General features: G+C 44.7%; 1 protein-coding gene across 1 annotated transcript; it reads left to right on the top strand.

Moving 5' to 3' along the window:
• Window positions 1-3,529: 3,529 nt before the first annotated feature.
• EREG (epiregulin) lies at window positions 3,530-17,368 on the top strand. The gene is made up of 5 exons (XM_054995277.1): window positions 3,530-3,696; window positions 12,251-12,337; window positions 12,986-13,109; window positions 14,248-14,400; window positions 17,154-17,368. The coding sequence occupies exons 1-5, from the start codon at window positions 3,648-3,650 to the stop codon at window positions 17,245-17,247; spliced, it is 507 nt and encodes a 168-aa protein (XP_054851252.1). The 5' UTR covers window positions 3,530-3,647; the 3' UTR covers window positions 17,248-17,368.
• Window positions 17,369-17,898: the final 530 nt, after the last annotated feature.

Below are 17,898 nucleotides of genomic sequence, written 5' to 3'. Positions count from 1 at the left end.
AAGAGAAAGGGAGGGAGGCTTCAGCTGGGAGGGGGGAATCCCCTTCCTCTCAGCTGAAGTTTAAAGCAGGGGGCTTCTCTCAACTAGCTGAAGGGGGTTAAAGAGCTCCTTTCCCTGGCAAGCTGGTCAGGGCCACCAGAACACATGACTACTTTGCAGAGCTGCCAGAACACCATTCCAGCGAGTTCCAGCAGAAAAAAAGGCCTAGGAACAAATATGATCAAAAAAGTGTTTTTCCCATAGGAACAAGTAGGATAAAAGATGCTCTATATGAAAAACTCAGGCGCTTGGATATATTCTCCATGAACTGCAGAGCTGTGGGAACTGACAGGCTGGACTTCCTGATGCCTCCTTATTGATATTTTTCAGAACAGCACTGCAGTCATTTCCTGTGTGTTTTAGAGGCATAAAATGAGGCAGGTGGGAGTCCATATCACTTCAAAGCTGGTTTCTTCCAGAATGTTAAATTCTGGATGCTTCAATGGCCATGGAGAGGAAACAAGGCAAAGACTTGCCTTTCTCGGAGGTTTGTTCAGCGCAAAGTTTCTGACCACTTCGTTCCCCATAAAGCAGGTTTTGGCATCACCACCACCCACTCCCCCTTCCAGAGCTCTCACAACACCTCGGTCTTGTCAGGATTTCAACTTGTTCACTGCTATTTAACTGTTCACTGTTCACTGTTCACTGCCATTTAACCACTGCAGTCAGGCAGTGGCTCAAGAAGACCTACCTCTACTGCATCAACAGGGGTTTTGGAATAAAAAATATAGAGCTGGTTGTTGTCAGAATATTGATGACAGCCAATTACAAAATCATGACTGATTTCACCTAAGGGCCTTACATACAGATTGAATAGCATGGGGGATAAGATTCAGTCTCAAGGAGCCCCAGAAGACAAGTCCCACATGGATGACAGCTAGTCTCCAACTGCAGCCTTCTGCGTCTTATGGAAATAAATGGTTTAAATCAATCCAAAGCACATCCTGAAATCCCTCCAAATGCCTCAATAAGACAGCATGGTCCACACAGTATCAAAGGCAGTTGATAAATCCAGTAAGAGCAATAGAAAGGCCTTGTCTACATTCAAATGTAGATCAATTCTATCTCGTAGCCTGGCCTGAAACCATCTAGCACATAGCACATGAGCCATCCAAGAAGACCTAGAGTTGTTCTGCCATCGCTCTATTGCCCAAGAAAGGCAAGGATTAGCGTTCGGGTGATAACTGACCACAAAGAGTGGCTGAGGAAAGATGCCCTGAGCCAGTGATTGATATAAAAGGGGCACCAGGGACTCATTGATATGATCCTTACATGACTTCAGTAATCGAAATGGACAAAGATCCTGATTACAAGCGGTGCTGAGAATATAGGGACCTGCCCTTCATGGCAGTCTCTTCTCCCTTTAAACGTTTTCCAAAGAACCGTGTGTTGAGAGTCCCCTTTCTCACAGTGTGACAAGACAAGGCAGGGAGCATATCATGCCTGCATGTCAGATGCGAAGTATCCCAAGGGTCATCTAGTTCAATCCCCTGCACAGCGCAGGAAATTCTTTTTCTACTTCCTTCCACTCCCCCAGTGATCCCTTCCCAATACCCAGATGAAGGTAAAAAAAACCTCCAGGATCCCTGGCCAGTCTGATCTGGAGGAACTCCTTCCTGACCCCAATGTGGCAACTGGCATTACCCTGGGCATATAAGAAAGAGCCACGACAGCCGAGCACTGCTCATCCCTGCATGCCCTCCCGCTCACAATCTGCCTAAATCCACACTGAGTCATAGAATTAGCACTGCTGACAGACGGCCATCCAGCCTGCTTAGAAACTTCCAAAGGAGCACCTGCCACCTCCCAAGGAAGCCTGTTCCACTGAGGAACTGCTCTGTCCGGAAGTTCTTCCTGAGGTTTAGCTGGAAACTCTTTTAGTTTAATTTTAACTTGTATTTTTAGTATTTAACTCATAGCACTTGGTCTCCAGACCCCTCACCCTCTTCGTAGCCCTTCTATGGACATGTTTCAGCCTGTCAACATCCTTCTTAAACTGTGGTGCCCAAAACTGAACACAGTGCTCTACATTTAGTGTACAGTGCATAAACTAAGACCCTAGATCCTTTTCACATGTACTACTGCCAAGACAAGTCTCACCCATCCTGTAATCATGCATTTGATGTTTTAATACCCAAATGCAGAACTTTACATTTATCTCTATCGAAAATCATTTTGTTAGTTTTGGCTGTTTTCCAGCCTGTCAAGATCAGCCTGAATTTGATGTTCTATTGTATTAGCCACCCCTCTCAATTTAGTAGCGTCTACAAATTTAATGAACATCCACTCATAACCGCAGAATAGCAAATGCGAGCTTTTGAAGGGCTTTGTTCCATTGGTGAATAACTGTTATTTTCATAAGCATTGCAATCTGTGGCAGACTTATTTTGGAGCACTTCTGAGGAAACATGCTTAGAATCAGGCTGCATGAACAGCCTTTGAATTTTCCATCCTGTAAACAGAACAGAGGGCAGCATTTGTCAGGTTGAGCTGCCTTTGAGTCTGAAATGGATATGTTCTGCATTGCATTCTCAACACTCAAAATTTCCAAGCTGGAGGCTCAAGAACTACCCTTACCTGGATTGCCCAGGCAAGCCTGATCTTGTCAGATCTTGGCTGTTAAGCAAGGATGGCCTTAGTTAGTACTTGGCTGGGAGACCTCCAAGGTAATCCAGGGTTGCAGTGAAGAGGCAGGCAATGGGCAAACCTTCTCTGTTTGTCTCTTGTCTCAAAACCCCCAGCAGGGGTTGTCATAAGTTAGCTATGACTTGACGGTACTTCCCACTACCACTTGTGAAAACTGCCCCGTTTGGGTATTGACAAATTCCAGATGGTCGCACTTGAGGGCTCTTTTTTGGTTTGCCAGTATATGATCATGAAAGGGGAAGAGGGCGACTTCAACGTCTCCAGAAAAAAGTGACACAGGTGTGCTCGGATGCATTAAGATCTCAGAAGCTAAGCAGGGCCGGTCCCGGTCAGTACTTGGATGGGAGACCCGTAAGGAAGACGCGGGCTGCTATGCAGAGGCAGGCAACGGCAAGCCACCTCTGCTCATCTCATGCCTGCAACGCCTCGTCGTGACTGGAGAACGGCAGAACGTCCTTTATCTTCATTCAGGAGACTGAACCGTTCTCTGCGTTCCTCTAGCTACTCCTAAACCAGGCCAAGGAAAACAGCCCCTGAGGCCGGCTGCTTGCTGCGGCCCAAGTCGACCTCGGAAGGGTCTTGCAGCCTCCGACCCAAAGCCGCCAGTTTCCAGGACTGCAAGCAAGCAGGCCCCGGGGGGAAGGCTCGGCTGGCCAGCTCTCGCGCCAGCCTTCGCCAGCCGGGAAGGGTCCGGCGCGCGGCGAGGCAGGGAGCCCGACGCACCTGTTTGCGGAGGCGTTGCCGCCCCGCCGATTTCATCAGCGGGGAAATTCGACGGCCTGTGCATGACAAGCGCTCCCAGCAGCTTCCGCCGCCGCTCCTCCAAGACGGCCTCCGCCTCCCCTGGGAAAGGCATAAAGCCCGAGGGAGCGGCCGGCGGACAGCAAGAAGGCGGCTGCTGAGGATTCCGGCCAGCCAGCGGTCCCTGCCCTCCGGAGCGGCAAGTGTCGTCGGCAGCCGGGATGACGGTTTGGGGTTTTGCCCGCTGGTCGGGTGCCCTTCTGGCCATGGGTAAGCGCGTCCGTCCCTTCGCTTGCTCCTCTCTTCTTCGCAGCCGGGGCGGCGCAAGTCCCCGCTTGCTAGCTGGCTGGCTGGCTGGCGTCTCTCCTCCGCCTCGGGTTGCTGGCCCAGGCGACGCACATGTGCCGTGCGGCGGGTGGGGGCTGCCTGGGCGGGCTTCCTTTGGACGCGGAGGGTCGCTCGCTACCGGCCCCGGGCCACCGCACACCCCCCTCGGCGGCTTCGCTGTGCTGCGCCACGCAGGAGAGCCGTTTAAGCCGGTCGCCCGAGCGGAGCCTCAGGAAAGGGGGCGAGCCCCGGCAGAGCTCAGCGCACCTTTGGGCTCTGCCCGGGTTGGCTAACAGGCCGCTTCTCGCAGGGCTCCAGCCGCGCTGAGTCTTGGCTCCTGAATGGAGGTACCGGCGAGGTTGGCTGTTGGACGGCGGGGGCAGCTCTTTGTAGGTTGGGGGACAGGCCCTTCCTGCCGGGTCCAGGGCAGGTAAAGGGGTGTGTGGACTGATGGGGCTCGCCATGCGCAGTTGGCCCCTTAAAAGTAGCCATGGCGGATTGGAGTTGCGGGTGGAAGGACCGAGGGGTCGCTGTATGCAACATTGCCCTGGTCAGAAATGCCCGCTGGGCTGATGGAAGAGCCAGTGGGCAAAGAAGCTGGCCGCCATGTTGATACTGCTGGTTTTCCTGCCATAATTTAAAGCGACCCCAGCAGTATGGAGGCATTTATGGGGCGGGGAGACATGCCCCCTTCTCCAGTGTAGTCCACCTTGAGTCTGAGGGCCAAGCTACAAGTGATGAATGACACATGTTGGACACTTGTCAGCTTCCCTCAAGTTTTGATGGGAAATGTAGGCGGCTTGGCGGAATGTTGGACAAGTGACAGTTGAAAAGTCTATCGGACAGCAGTTGGAGAGCCAAGATGCAAGACTAGGATGCCTACATTTCCCATCAAAACTTGAGGGAAGCTGACAAGTGTCCAACCTGTGTCAGGCGTCACTTGTAGCTTGGCCCTCAGTGAGAAAGGTAGACTATAAATGTCATAAAATAAATAAATAAAAATACCTGTTTATACCTTCCATGCATGTATTCTTTTTAAGGCCAAATGACACATTTGGAGGCAGAATCAGTATTCCAGGGCTCACATGCAGGTTAGCACTTTGACGAAGAGAACAGCCAGAACTTGCAGGTTCAGCAATTACTATCACCTCCCTCCCCGTTTTTGAGGGGAGACAATTATCAAACCCAGGTATAATATTCCTTTACATGTACTCCTTTGCAGTGAAAATGCAGATCCGCACATTTGCTTCCATTGGAGTTCTTCAGTCCAAAGGTTCAGGCCCTTTGTGTGGTTCGTTGCATTGATCTTTGGGGTCAAAAAATGAGGCTTATGTAAGACAGAATAATATCTGCTTCGTAGCAATAAACTGATTAACAGTTTTGCCTCCAATGTTTGCTTCTCCCTCTGATATCTTGCAAGCAAATTAACCTTTTGTTTGAGAGTTCACAGAAGAACAGTTTCTTCCCGATGAGTGTTCAGGCATCCCATTCATATGTCTGCACATGCTTGCCAGTGCAGTGGTTGTGGCCTGCATGTCTGGGGATAATGCACCCAGGTTGTGCTCTCAGTCAGCTCGGGGACTTGCATGAAATTGCCATGTGCTAGATTGCTCTTGCTTCAAAGTAGCAAAAGGCCATTACGATTCCAGCCACCCAAACTGTGATTCACTTAGGAGAGAAAGTAAAGGGGTGTGGCTGGACTTGCTGCTCAGTTGGGCTCTGAACCAGTTTCCTGTGATTCTTGAGGCCGTCCATCGAGAATCAATCATGTTTCTTGATCGTGTTAGAATGTCCAGAATGGCCCTTTGTATTGAAGCATTTCCCATGTTTGCCTGCAGCAGCCACTCAGAAGCTAACAGATTTTTAGGAACATGAAGTTTTTTAGGGACGTGAAGACCAATGGGGTAAGCTTGAGGTCTGCCTTCTTCCATGTGAATCTAGTCATCTTTATAGGTCTTGCTTCGGTTGCCCCTGCCATCTGAGGATAGACTGGCGGCAACCCAGGAAAGGGCCTTCTCTGTCATGTTCACTGCCTTGTAGACCCTATTTGGGGTGGAATGGCAGTATATAAATGTTTCAAATAAAAAAAAATAAACTGAAAGTAATTCAGTTTAGTATGGAGGAAGGCAGATGTGGTCTGATTGAAAGTGACACTGACCTGCCCCCCTTTTGCAAACGATTTGTTAACACAGCTGTTAAATGGCTGTAGGAGAATTGCCTTGTCAATCACCTTTTGCCTACTGCTGCTTTTCTTAAGGAAATTCAGGCACTTGATTGCACATTGTAATTACAGGGCAGGTGTTCGGCCAAGCCCATTTCCACAGGAGTTGCTCAGTTTCTGTTTTTTTACGTCAGGCAGGGTAATTCCTCCACCACCTGACATTCCAGCCATTATACAACAGTCTTTCTAACTTCATAAAATGCAGGCGGTGGGTAAAGGACTCTTGATGCGACTGAACATGTGGTATCTGTACATGATGTAAAGGAATTTGGGCTGCGCTTGGTGCAAGTTGGCATCACCTGTCCACGGAGCAAGGCACTCTGGGGCAAGAGGTGTTTCAGGTCTCTGGAATCATGCTTACAGCTGCAGTTCTCAAGCAGCATGGGTTGCCAAGTCATACTTGTTCTAAAAGCAGCGGAGATCTATGGAATCCTCTAATGCATTTCACTGGAACAAGCTTTGCAAGGAACATGGCATTTTGCTGACTGCCCTGTGCAAGCCACAGCAAAATGAAATTGGAGGGTTGTGTTTTTTTTTTAAATGTAAAGACTACACTCAAAATAAGCTCTGTGGAACGCCTTTGGGATTTCCCCCAACATATTTTTCTCAGAAGAGCAATCTCCCCATATGACTTTTAAACCCTAAAGGAGTTTCAGCAGCAGGTTGAAGGTCAACTGGTCAAAGCTTCTTCTGCAAATCAAGCAGTTCTTTGGGTCCCAACAAAAAAACAAGGGATTGTAGGTGCCTCCTGAATATTTTCTGGCAGTCATTTTGTCCTTCTGGCTTTCAGTCACAACATATTCAGGTCCTATGGTATTGGCACTGTATGTATGTAATATGTATAGAAAAATCCTACCACTCCCTAGTGCTGTCTCACACCTTCAGTCTCTCCAACAAGTTTGGCTAGAGTTGACTGCGTGGAGTTGATTGACTTAATTAATTGCCATGTCTGTGGGCCAAACTAGACAAGGGATTGTATTGCATCTACGGGTCCAACTCGTGGATACTGACGCCATTTTAAAGAAGGATCTGACTATTTAAAAATGCTGCAAGGCCCACACCAATGTGGGACCAGATGATATTGTGTTTCCCCCCCCCCACACACACACACAATCTTTTCAAGTGCCAAAACAGCTGTTTTTAGCAGCATTTTTGAATGGCTAAATTCTTTTCTGAAATGGCAGCCAAGTCCACAGACTGGGGACACTGTAATGTGTCGCTTGGCCCTGTCTTTAATGGCATTGCATCCTGGATGGCAAACCAGTCTTCCCAAGTGGTTTGTTGGTTATTTGATGCAAGCGATCTGGCTGCAACCCGGCTCTTACATCAGAGTAGTCCCATGGACAGAAAATATTCACAAATAAAATTTTCATTACAATATTAAAGCCCATTTATGGGACCACATGTTAGGGGCACATTTATTAGATACCTCTACACCACCTTTCTTGCCATTCGCATTGGCTTAAGATAGCTTAAAAAAAGAAAAACCCATGTAGCAGACACCTTCAACCTGACCATACCAATTTGATAATTGATCTTCCAGATGTTTGCTTGAGAAGAATAGGCTGGTGGTTCCTGCAGACTACTTGTAATGGTGGGGCTGTCGGGAAAGTATTCCGTAATGCCAGAGCCACCACTGAAAAAGATCAGGCCTGTACAGTGGATGAACAGACAGCTCTAAGGGAGGGTTCAATTAGGCAGAGGCTATGGAAACTGGATCTAAACTGGCAAACAGGCAAGGTAAGCCTCCAGGCAGGATGGCCTGAGATTGTGTCATGCTTTCCAGGTCAAGCCTGGCAGTCTGGATTGGGCTGAGCATATGATAAAGTGAGAGTAATGTGTCCCAAGGGGAGCAGCCTTCTGTGCATTACATACTGTGTAATCCGCCTTGAGTCTCAGTGAGAAAGGCAGACTATAAATTACATAAATAAAAATAAATAAATAATTTGGAGTTAACTTCTGGGTAGTCTTCACGGGCAATCCCACACGAAGTGCTTTGCAGTAGTCTGAGAGCCAATGAATGACACTTGCCTGGCAAGTGAACGGACTCACGTGTATTCCTCCCTGTTCACTTGCCATTCACTTGCGCTCCACTGAACAGGTCCTTCTGTGCACTTCAGCAGAGGAAACCCATTCTGAGTTGCTAGCCCTTTAATAGTTGTATATGCTGTGCAATTATCTCTAGGCTTGGTCTTGGATGTATTCCATCATATACCTTTGAAATTATAATCACTGAATTAAAATTGTGGTGGTGCTTAGAATGTGAATACTCTTGGTGGGAATCTATAACAGTGGTAATACGGCTCTAAGGGAAAATTGTGAATGTAAAGCGATAAACATAAAAATCTGGATTGTATTGTTCTTGTGACATTAAATCCTCCAACATGGGAGATGTTATGGAAAGTCCATAAAATTTCAATTGCTCAGAGAACAAAAAATCCAGGGTGCAGCTTCTTTGAGGGGAGGGCAGAGTTGACAGAAGCCTGCAGGAGAAAGCCAAATGAGAAAAGAGAAGTATCTGAAAGATAGTCCAAAAAGCAGAACAGTAAAGGAACAGAGTAATCAGCCAACCAAACCAAGAAGTCAGTCCTTTAGCTACAAGTGTTTATAATTTTCTGAATGTACCTTTGGCCCAATGATTTGAACCACAGAATCTGTACTGAGCAGTAACTCTAAATCCTGCCATGCTGTCCTTTTTCAGCAGAGTATTTTTCATGAGCAAAGTTCCAAATATGCACCAGCCTATGCATTCCACTACAGGCAGCCTGCTTGCGGAGCAATGCTAACTTTCCTGTAAAGCAGGAATATGTATTGCACTCACATTCCATGGGTGCAGCAGCAACAATAAGCATAACGTTCCGGTAAGGCCCTAAGTAATAAGCCACCATCTCATTACACTTCTATTCAGATAACAGTGTTTGTGTAATGATCCGAGTAGCAGAATTAATGCAAACATCACCACACCTTCCTCAGACTTTGGTAAGTCTACTTGATGCCCTCACTCAGCAGTTCCTAGTCTGGTAATGATTAAAGGAATGACTGTCCCTTCTGCTCTACCACACAGAGAGTTTATCTAGCCACTGGATCTCTCTTGCCCCTCCATTGACGTCACTGGAACGTAAGTCAAAAGCATGAAGACCCCCTGGGTGGATTAGGGGGACGGTGTTCTGTTGGAGCCAAGACATGTACCAGCGGGAATTTGTCCTGAGTTCTGTGTTGTCCAACATCTTTATAAATGACTTGGATAGAGGGGGTGCTCATTAAATAAGTTAATGATACTAAATTAGGAAGGGTAGCTGATACAATAGACAAATGAATTTCAACAGAGTTCTGCATTTAGGTAGAAAAAGGTCAAGTATATAATTATAGGATAAGGCTGTCATGGCAGTGGTGGTAGAAATTGCTGTCTGGTCATAGCTGACTTATGGTGTGAGCCCTGCTGGGGTTTTCAAGGCAAGAGACTAACTGGTGGTTTGCCATTGCTTGCCTCTATGCAGAGACCCTCGTCTTCTTTGCACGTCTCCCATCTAATTACTAACCAAGGCCAACCCCACTTAGCTTCTGGAATGGCAGTAGTACATATGAAAAGGATCTAGGGGTCTTAGTAAACCATACACTGAACATGAGTCAGCAGTGTGATGCAGTAGCTAAAAAGGCTAATGCGATGTTAGGTTGCATCAACACAAGAATTCAACACAAGAATAGTGCTCAGATCCCACAAAGTGATGGTATTACAGTACTATCCTCTGGTTAGATCTCATTTGGAGTAGAGTTTTGGGCACTGCAGTTTTAATAACATTATATCCAAAAGAGGGCTACAAAGATGGTGAGGTGTCTGGAGACAAAGTACTAGGAGGAAAGATTGAAGAAGTTGGACATGATTCTGTTTTCATGGTGCAATGACATCAGAAATTGTGCCATGAAGACGCCCTCATTCTGTGAGTTTAGCGCTATGCCGAGATGTGTGAAAACAGCCTTGGAGAGGAAAGAATTGAGAAGTGATGTGATAGCCCTGGTGACGCAAGACTTGTGCCCAATGGATCAGTTGAGCCAGCAAGGCAGTCTTCCCAAGATGCTGCTCAAGTGTGCTGAGAGGTAATTGAGTCCAGTTGCACTGCTAGCAGATGCCAGAGTTCCTGAGGCACTGGTGGGTTCCAGCCAGAATCCTGCAAGGATGTACCACTCTCCACACTCTGCTCTGGATCTACAGGGTGGTTGCGTGCAGCCAGTCTGGGACTTTGCCTCCTTTGTGGCACCTGGACCTTCCACAGCCACTGTTCCTGTGGAGTGGGAAAGGGTCCGGGGGGGGGGGGATAAAGGTCTGGGTTCAAGTCTTGCCTGGAGGCCTAGTAGTTATCTCATGGGCTGGTGGCGCAGTTTCCCTTGCAGGTTCTAGCAGGGTGGCCTGGTTCATCCTCAGCAGGCGCCTCAGCAATGGGGTTCCCAGTTCCCCTTACCCTCCTGGTATGAGGGGGGACTTGGCACTCACTTTCTCTTTGCTGTTCATGTATCACCCCAGTTTCACACATGAGTTAGGCAGATGAGTGAACCAATATGGATGTAATGTTGCATTAAGTCTGGCGAAAGATATCAGTTATAACCATGTCCTTAGTGCAGCATGCTAGTTATGGTTAGATTTGTAACAGGCTCATCAAGTACAAACGAAGATTAAAACAAATGTAAGTGATGTTCATTATTTCAGGCACTTGCAAAAACCGAGTCCAGCTTCTTGTACTTCAGTAACGGCAATGCTAACATACTAGTCAGCAGATTAACATCCTATTTAGAGTGAATATAAACCTCCGCTCTTAAACTTGTATATGCCCGTAAGGTTAAAAAAAACAAACCTAAGTATCTTATTTGGTTTCAGGTGAAGTCTTCAATACCCTTCTTCTGTTCATAGTCAGATTTAACATGGATTGTAATAAAAGGCGGACTATAAATAAATAAATAATATTTTACATGCAGAGGGAAAAGTTCAAATCAAGTTAATGTTTACTTAAACAATATAAAGAACCACTTTTAATAGCATTACTTAAAAAGAGATCTAATCTAACTGAAAATTCAGTTTATATCTAATGCAGTCAGATTTTGCTTTTTAATCCAGGGATTTGTTGCAAACTGTCTTACTTAAAATGTGCTTACTGCACGGTATTTAACTGAAAAGAGTTTAGCTTTAATAAGCTGGTAGTCTGCACAGGGCACATGGATCAACTCATTCTTATTCAGTATGTAAGTAGCTTTCTAGCAGCCTTCATGTTGTTGCTCAGCATATACTAGAAAAAGCAGAAATCTTTCCTTTAAAACCCCATAATTCATGAGTTTATTCAAACCTTTCAAATGATTCTACTTAAACGTCTCTATTCCCATTGCATCTCGTTTAGTTTGGGAGGCAAAGGGACCAAAATTCAATCTTTTTATTATTCAACTAAACCATTACAGTAGTAACTCTTATGATACTCTGAAGAGATTGCTAATCACTGTACTTTGGGTCCCCACCCAGATAAATTTTTCCACTCAGATTAAAATGGCCCTGCATGGAACTCTTCACCAGTTTCACTTGCTGCAGCGTTTTATCTTTGTAAATCGGCTTTTCATTCTAGACAGGATACATACAAAGGCATTCAGCTCACAACATGAAACACACACACAACCCTTTTTAAAAAAAACATCTGGCCTGTAAATTGTTTTGAAGAACTCAAAGTCTTGCACACTGTTCTTATTATTTGGGTCAGTCTTAATAAAAGATGGGTTTTGTAGTGGATCAACATACCTACCTACAGTCTCACAGGAAGAACACAGATTTTTTTCCACTGTGGTGTTTCATTGGATTGATATGGAAGCTTATTTATTTATTTTTATTTATTTATAACCCATCTCTCTCCACAATAGGTACTCAAAGTGGCTTACATCATTCTCCTCTCCTCCATTTTATCTCAAAACCTACCCTGTGAGGTAGGTTAGACTGAGTGTGTATGACTGGCCCAAGTCACCCATCCAGCTTCCATGGCAGAGAAAGAACTCGAACCTGGGTCTCCAAGATCCTATTTTATCACCACTATACCACACTGGCTCTCAGTTCCCCACTTTGGAACATCTGGTTCCAGTTCCTAGACTAGATCCAGAATGGGTCTATCTTTATTATTTATTATTGAATTCATTCAACTTAGGTGCATTCTCAAGATTCTTTTCCCAGGATAGTTCCTCCTTCCAATGTCTAAACTTTAAAATTCAGGGGGAAATGGTCTCTGACTCTGGTACTTTCTTTTTCCTTAGGCTTGCAACTGTTTCAGGCTGTTCTGAGTACAACCGTGATCCCATTGTGTGGCTCAAACGAAACAGACACCTGTACAACCGCTCTGGGTGAGTGTGATTCTATAATCCTTTCTGAATAATCTTTTCAGAATGCCCCAGGGATTCTGTCTCTGCCATTAAACAAAAAGGAGGATTTAGCCTATATTTCCCCTTTTCTAAGATTTAGATCAGCTTCTTGGGCCAGGGACTGTTCTTTTTTCCCCTTGCCATGTTATTCTGCAAAGCACCATGTACATGAATGGTTCTAAACCTGTACAGGTAAATCATCAGCAATGCCTTAGCTACAATTTAACCACCTGAGGGTTCACTCCCCAGGAGTTCTGTGTAGCCATGTGCTCCCTCCCTTTAGGCAGGAAATTGTTTTGGAAGCCCTAAATACAGTCCTAGGAGGGCTGTAGTAAAGCTTGGCACACCTGGCAGGATCCAGCATATTTGTTGTTAACTATCTAAACATTAATAGTAAATGGTTCAAATAATCTTTGTTAATTAATCCAATGTTTTCTTCAGCATTCCCAATCAAAAATGTATTAGCCAGACTTTTTCATGATCCTGTCTCTGAACTTGAGCATACAGAGTTGATTTTTACATTCCGGTTCATATACAGGTTTGGATACAGGTTCATCCAGTCTTTAAAAATAAGCTGATGATTAAGAAGTATGAGACAATATATTAACATTATATATGTTTGTATTGTAGTGAAAACCGACAGTAGTCCCCGTGTAGTTCAAGCTGGAATCACACGATGCCAATCCGAAATGCAAAACTTCTGCTTCAATGGGCGCTGCATATACATCGTGGGCTTGGATGAGCACCACTGCAAGTAAGAGAGAGGCTGTGGAATAAAACTGTCACTGTTGTTAGCAAATACCATCATCTGCACTGTAGTGTGGCTTTTCATTTGATGCGGATGTGTGTGGGCTCCTTGGCTTTTTACAGCAGGTTGTTCAGGGAAAGAAACCCTGCTGTGTTTCTCCCCAGTGACCACCCCCCTTGTGCCACCAAGCCAAGCGTCAGCTTCCCTTCTGCTTTTAAAGGCAGGGCCTCACCTAGGACTTTGGGTGGGCCCCATTGAATTTAACAGGGAAATTCTGAGTCGACTTGCTTTAAACTACTACAAGTTCAATTCTCTATTGACATCACTGGGACTCCACATTGGGTACAGAAAGTCATAAAGTCAGAGCCAGAGTGGCGGTGTGGTTCACAACAGACTATGATCAAATCTAGGCTTGAGTTTAAATCCGCATTATGCCATGAAAGCTTTCTTGGTGACTTTGGGCCAGTTACTTTCTTTCAGCCTAACCCACCTCGCAGGGTTATTGTAAAGACAAATGGGAGGCCTTTGTATGCTACCCTGAATTCCTTAGAGGAAGGTGGGGCCCTGCAGCTGAAGGGGCAGGCTTGCATAGCAACCAACAGGATGCCTGGAGTGCTGTTGCTTCTAATTTATTTATTTATTAAAATATTTATACCCCACCTTTCTTTCTAGCTTAAGGAGGCTTACAAATTAATGCAGGGGTTTGTCTTTTAACAACATTACATAGTCTGTTATACTACATTATGTAGTATAATTTTGGAAGCAAACTTGACCTCTCTCAGGGCATCTTATGCAGAGTTATTCCAGTCCAGGGCACTAGATTCCAACTCTGTGTTGTGAAATAGGAAATACTAAAACCATCTGCGCCACACCTGTGTACCTATTTAAGTATCATGGCTTTCTTGAAAGATTCCTGGAAATCTTTATTTGGGGATGGTGAGGATTCAGTGTTGGAAACTAGCCTTTAACAGAACTGCCATTTTCCAAGGCACTTTGGGAAGAAAGAATGCTCCCATGATGTCTGCAGGAGAAGACAGCTTGCGTCTGTATCTTCTGGTGCTTTTGCAGCTTGCTAGCCCTTGATGCCAGAGGGCAGTCAATGCAACTATTGTGGTTCTCATCCTTCCTCCTCTTCTCCCTATAGGTGTGATGTGGGCTACTATGGTCACCGATGCGTCCACTCGAATTTCGACCTTCTCCAACGGCCCCAGAGCAAGGAATACATTGTACTCGCTGTCCTCTTGAGTCTGTTTTTTCTCATGGCATCTTCAGTTGCAATCTACTATTTTTACAGATGGTAAGCCTCCTTCCGCTTTAATGGTATTTCGTTTACTTTATTTACAGCCTGCCTTTCTTACTGAGACTCAAGGTGGATTACATGGTATCAAATAATGCAATCTAATAGCATAAGATATCTAAAACTGTACAATAGAACAAGGATTTTAAAAATTAGAAACAATGCAAAAAAATTATCAGATTGTGGTACGTCAAACAATTCAGAAAATGAAATTGCCAGATCAGAACACAATGCCGAAAGAGCAGCCTCATACATAACCATAAACAGTGGCCAAGACTACAGTCCTGCTCCCATTATAAAAGCCTTCCCATTGTACTACAGCACTCTTCCTTTTATAACAATACCTTGAACTATTCTGTTCTGTGCCATTTGTAAAATGACAGAAATGAGGGGGCCTTCCTGATCTCAGGCAGGCCATTCCACAAAAAAGAACCACAGTAGATAATGCATATATATGCAGTAGATACAGGGGTCATCTTGTAGAAAAAGAGCTGGAGGAACTCATTAGCATATGCCGTGCCCCTTGACATCACCGGAAGTGTGTCATTAGCATAACTGCTTTGCATATGCCACACCCCCTGACATCACCTATCCTGGCTGTTAGACCCAATCCTGGCCATTCAGGGTTGAAATTGGGCCCAAAAGGGGCTGAAAATGGCCAAAAAGGGGCCCAAATGGTCAGGATCGGGCCACTGCTGAGTGGGAGAGTGATCCACCACCCGTCAGAGGCCCGATCCGGCCCATTTCGGCTCCAGTCCAGGCCGAAACAGGCCCCAAATGGCCAAGAGTCAGGTGGGCAAGGCCACCTGACATGTGACCTCTATGGGGAACTACCAGAACTGTGTTCCTGTGCGTTTCCTCTCAAAATGAGCCCATTTGCAGTGCTGCATTTTCAGAAAGCTTTGCTCAGATGAGAGAAGCTGTTATGAGGCAGTCCAGCAGATAGGACGGTCTGAGGCCACGTATGGCTCTGTAAACAGCTTTACCTCCCAGTTCAATGACATTTTCAGTAGAACAGCTTTTAAAAAATCTTAAATGTGAATGCAGCAGATGTGTTATGGAGTTGCCAGGAGAGTGGACATTTTATGGTGCCACATGTGAAACAATCCTCAGTGGGACATACAACACAAGATCCTCTGAAACTCTGGAAAGATGGCCAGCTCTTGTTCATGCTGTACGCTGAAACTGTTCTGCCAGCCCTCCTGTGTTTGTGGGCCCTCAGCAGCGACATGGCAGCAGGGGAAATCTTTCCTAGCATGAAGCTGAAATCATGGGAGAAGCTTCACTGCTCAACTTCCACACATCAGTTAAAGTGCAGGAACCAAGCACACTGAAAAAGATGGCAACCCTGCATGGAGTTAGTACAAAGTGTTGCAGGAGTGACTGTCAACCAGAGATGGCTGTCCTAATTCCTCATCTGATTTGGCCCTCTTGCTTTGCCTGTTTGAAGCATGGTCCTGGTGCGTTAGCATTCTGCCATTCTTCCGTAGTTGGACTTGGTGCAGAGTACGGCCCATGCAGTTCGCTACAATCTTCGACTGCTGTCTTTCTAGTTTATTACAAGTTACTGTTTTGTATGAACCTGTATTCATACTGTCACCAACAAAAAGGAATCTTGATTAAAACAATCCTATCAAAATACTTTTTGGGATAAACTCACGATCCGTCCTTTGATCCAGGCAGATAGCCGTAGGAAAAATCTCCCACTATGGCAAATTAGCTGTGCTGTCTTTCAGATCACTTGCTGAGTGTCCGCCTTCCTTGACCTCCTCACCGGACCTCCCCATCTCTATTCCTAAGATTGCTTGGGGGGGGGGGGCTTTATTGCTGAGACTGAGGATTTGGCATTGGTCCTAGCCTTAGCAGTTTTCTTTTTAAAACACTGCAACACAACAGCAATAAGGAATAAACAACATCAAATCCAATATACAATATTCCAACTACAGAAAGTCATAATTTGATGGAATTGCTTCGTAAGTAGTCCAGTTGAGGCGCAATCATGTGAAGCACTGTGGATATAACTGCTCATAGGCACATTACACTTGGTATTGATATTGCCTTTGTATGACAGATATATTTCATTCCGTGGTAGCCTGTCCATTTGAGTTCGACCTCCTGTGCCCCTTTAAATTCTGTGTACCTGTGTGCTTGATGTTGTCTTAGCTACAGTGTAAAAATATATATACTATTAATTTCAATTTCCTCTTTACCTTTTCATTAGTAAGTTCATCACAGCTGAGCTTTTGTTCTATAGTTGATCAATAGTAAGCAACTGGGCCTTGATGAATCGTGGAAGTCACATGGTATCAAGTTGTCCAGTGGTTCCTACTAGGCCTAGCCCCAATGAGTCCTCTCTCAAAGGCCAAAACAATACTGGAAAGGGTCTTCTGTTGTTTTTTACTGACACAAACCAAGGCTTGAAGGCTGGTAGTGTTGTTGTGGTTGCCTATCAGTGGGCAAGGAAGGCATTCATTTTTTTAAAATTACAAGTTTTGCTTCTATTATTTTAGTAGTGCAACTACTATTTTAGTGGCTTTTAACCTTCCCAGTGTATTTTCTTTCCTTTTTTATATTATATTTTTATATTACATTATTTTATATTATATAATCCTTGGGTGTTTTTCAGACTTGTAGAAAGATGTCTTGTTTGAGCTTAGCTCCAGTCTATGGATTTAAGCATACACAAATTTGGCCACATTAAGAATTAGATATATTGATCTAAAGACGCCTTTTTTCTTTTCTAATCTTCACAGGTACCAGAAGAAAAATGTGAGATTTTCTGCAAACAAACAGTATGAAGAAGTTGCAAGAGAGACTGAAAAAGATGGAAAGCTGCTTCATGTGTGAATGGAAGGATTCTAGAAATCTTCTTATTTAATATTAAATAATACTTATTTTATTAATAATATTTATGTTCTATGCAAAGGAGTTTCAAAATGATGCTGATCAGAATATACTTACAGGTCAATAGGGCTATTTTTATAAACAATTTTAATATTTTTATTTGTGGTTTTTAGCTTTATTTCTTTGCAGTCTTGGGTAACACAGTGAAGTCTTGCATTCATAGACATATGAATAGTTTATTTATCAGGATACAAAGAATGTATTCTTCTCACCTCTTACATTTGATGCACTGTGAAACTTTGTATTGTTCACTCGAATAACCTGAGTATATTTAAAAGTATAGGAAGGTTTATAGTCAAACTATATGATTCCATCCCACCTCAAAACCCCACTCTGATTAATAGCATATAGCTTACAGGCCCTTCATACAGAAGTTTTTTTCACTCTGCTTAAGGGGTCCTGGGGCTAGGTGAGAGATAAGCAGATGTTTCTCAACAAGGAGACCATTAAGTGTGGATGGAGAATGTTCTTTTGGGAGATTTTGGATTTCCCTTACCTCCCTACCCTGAACTTTGCTTGAGTGGCTTTCCACAATTTCCATGCACAGTAGGCTGAAGTGCCCTAGACAGGTCCAAGTTAACTATGTAATGCATT

Source organism: Eublepharis macularius, chromosome 12 (genome assembly GCF_028583425.1).
Source record: "Eublepharis macularius isolate TG4126 chromosome 12, MPM_Emac_v1.0, whole genome shotgun sequence".
NCBI classification, from domain to species: Eukaryota; Metazoa; Chordata; class Lepidosauria; order Squamata; family Eublepharidae; genus Eublepharis; species Eublepharis macularius.
The sequence above is the reverse complement of the archived record's forward strand: the minus strand, read 5'-3'. Positions and strand labels throughout refer to the sequence as shown.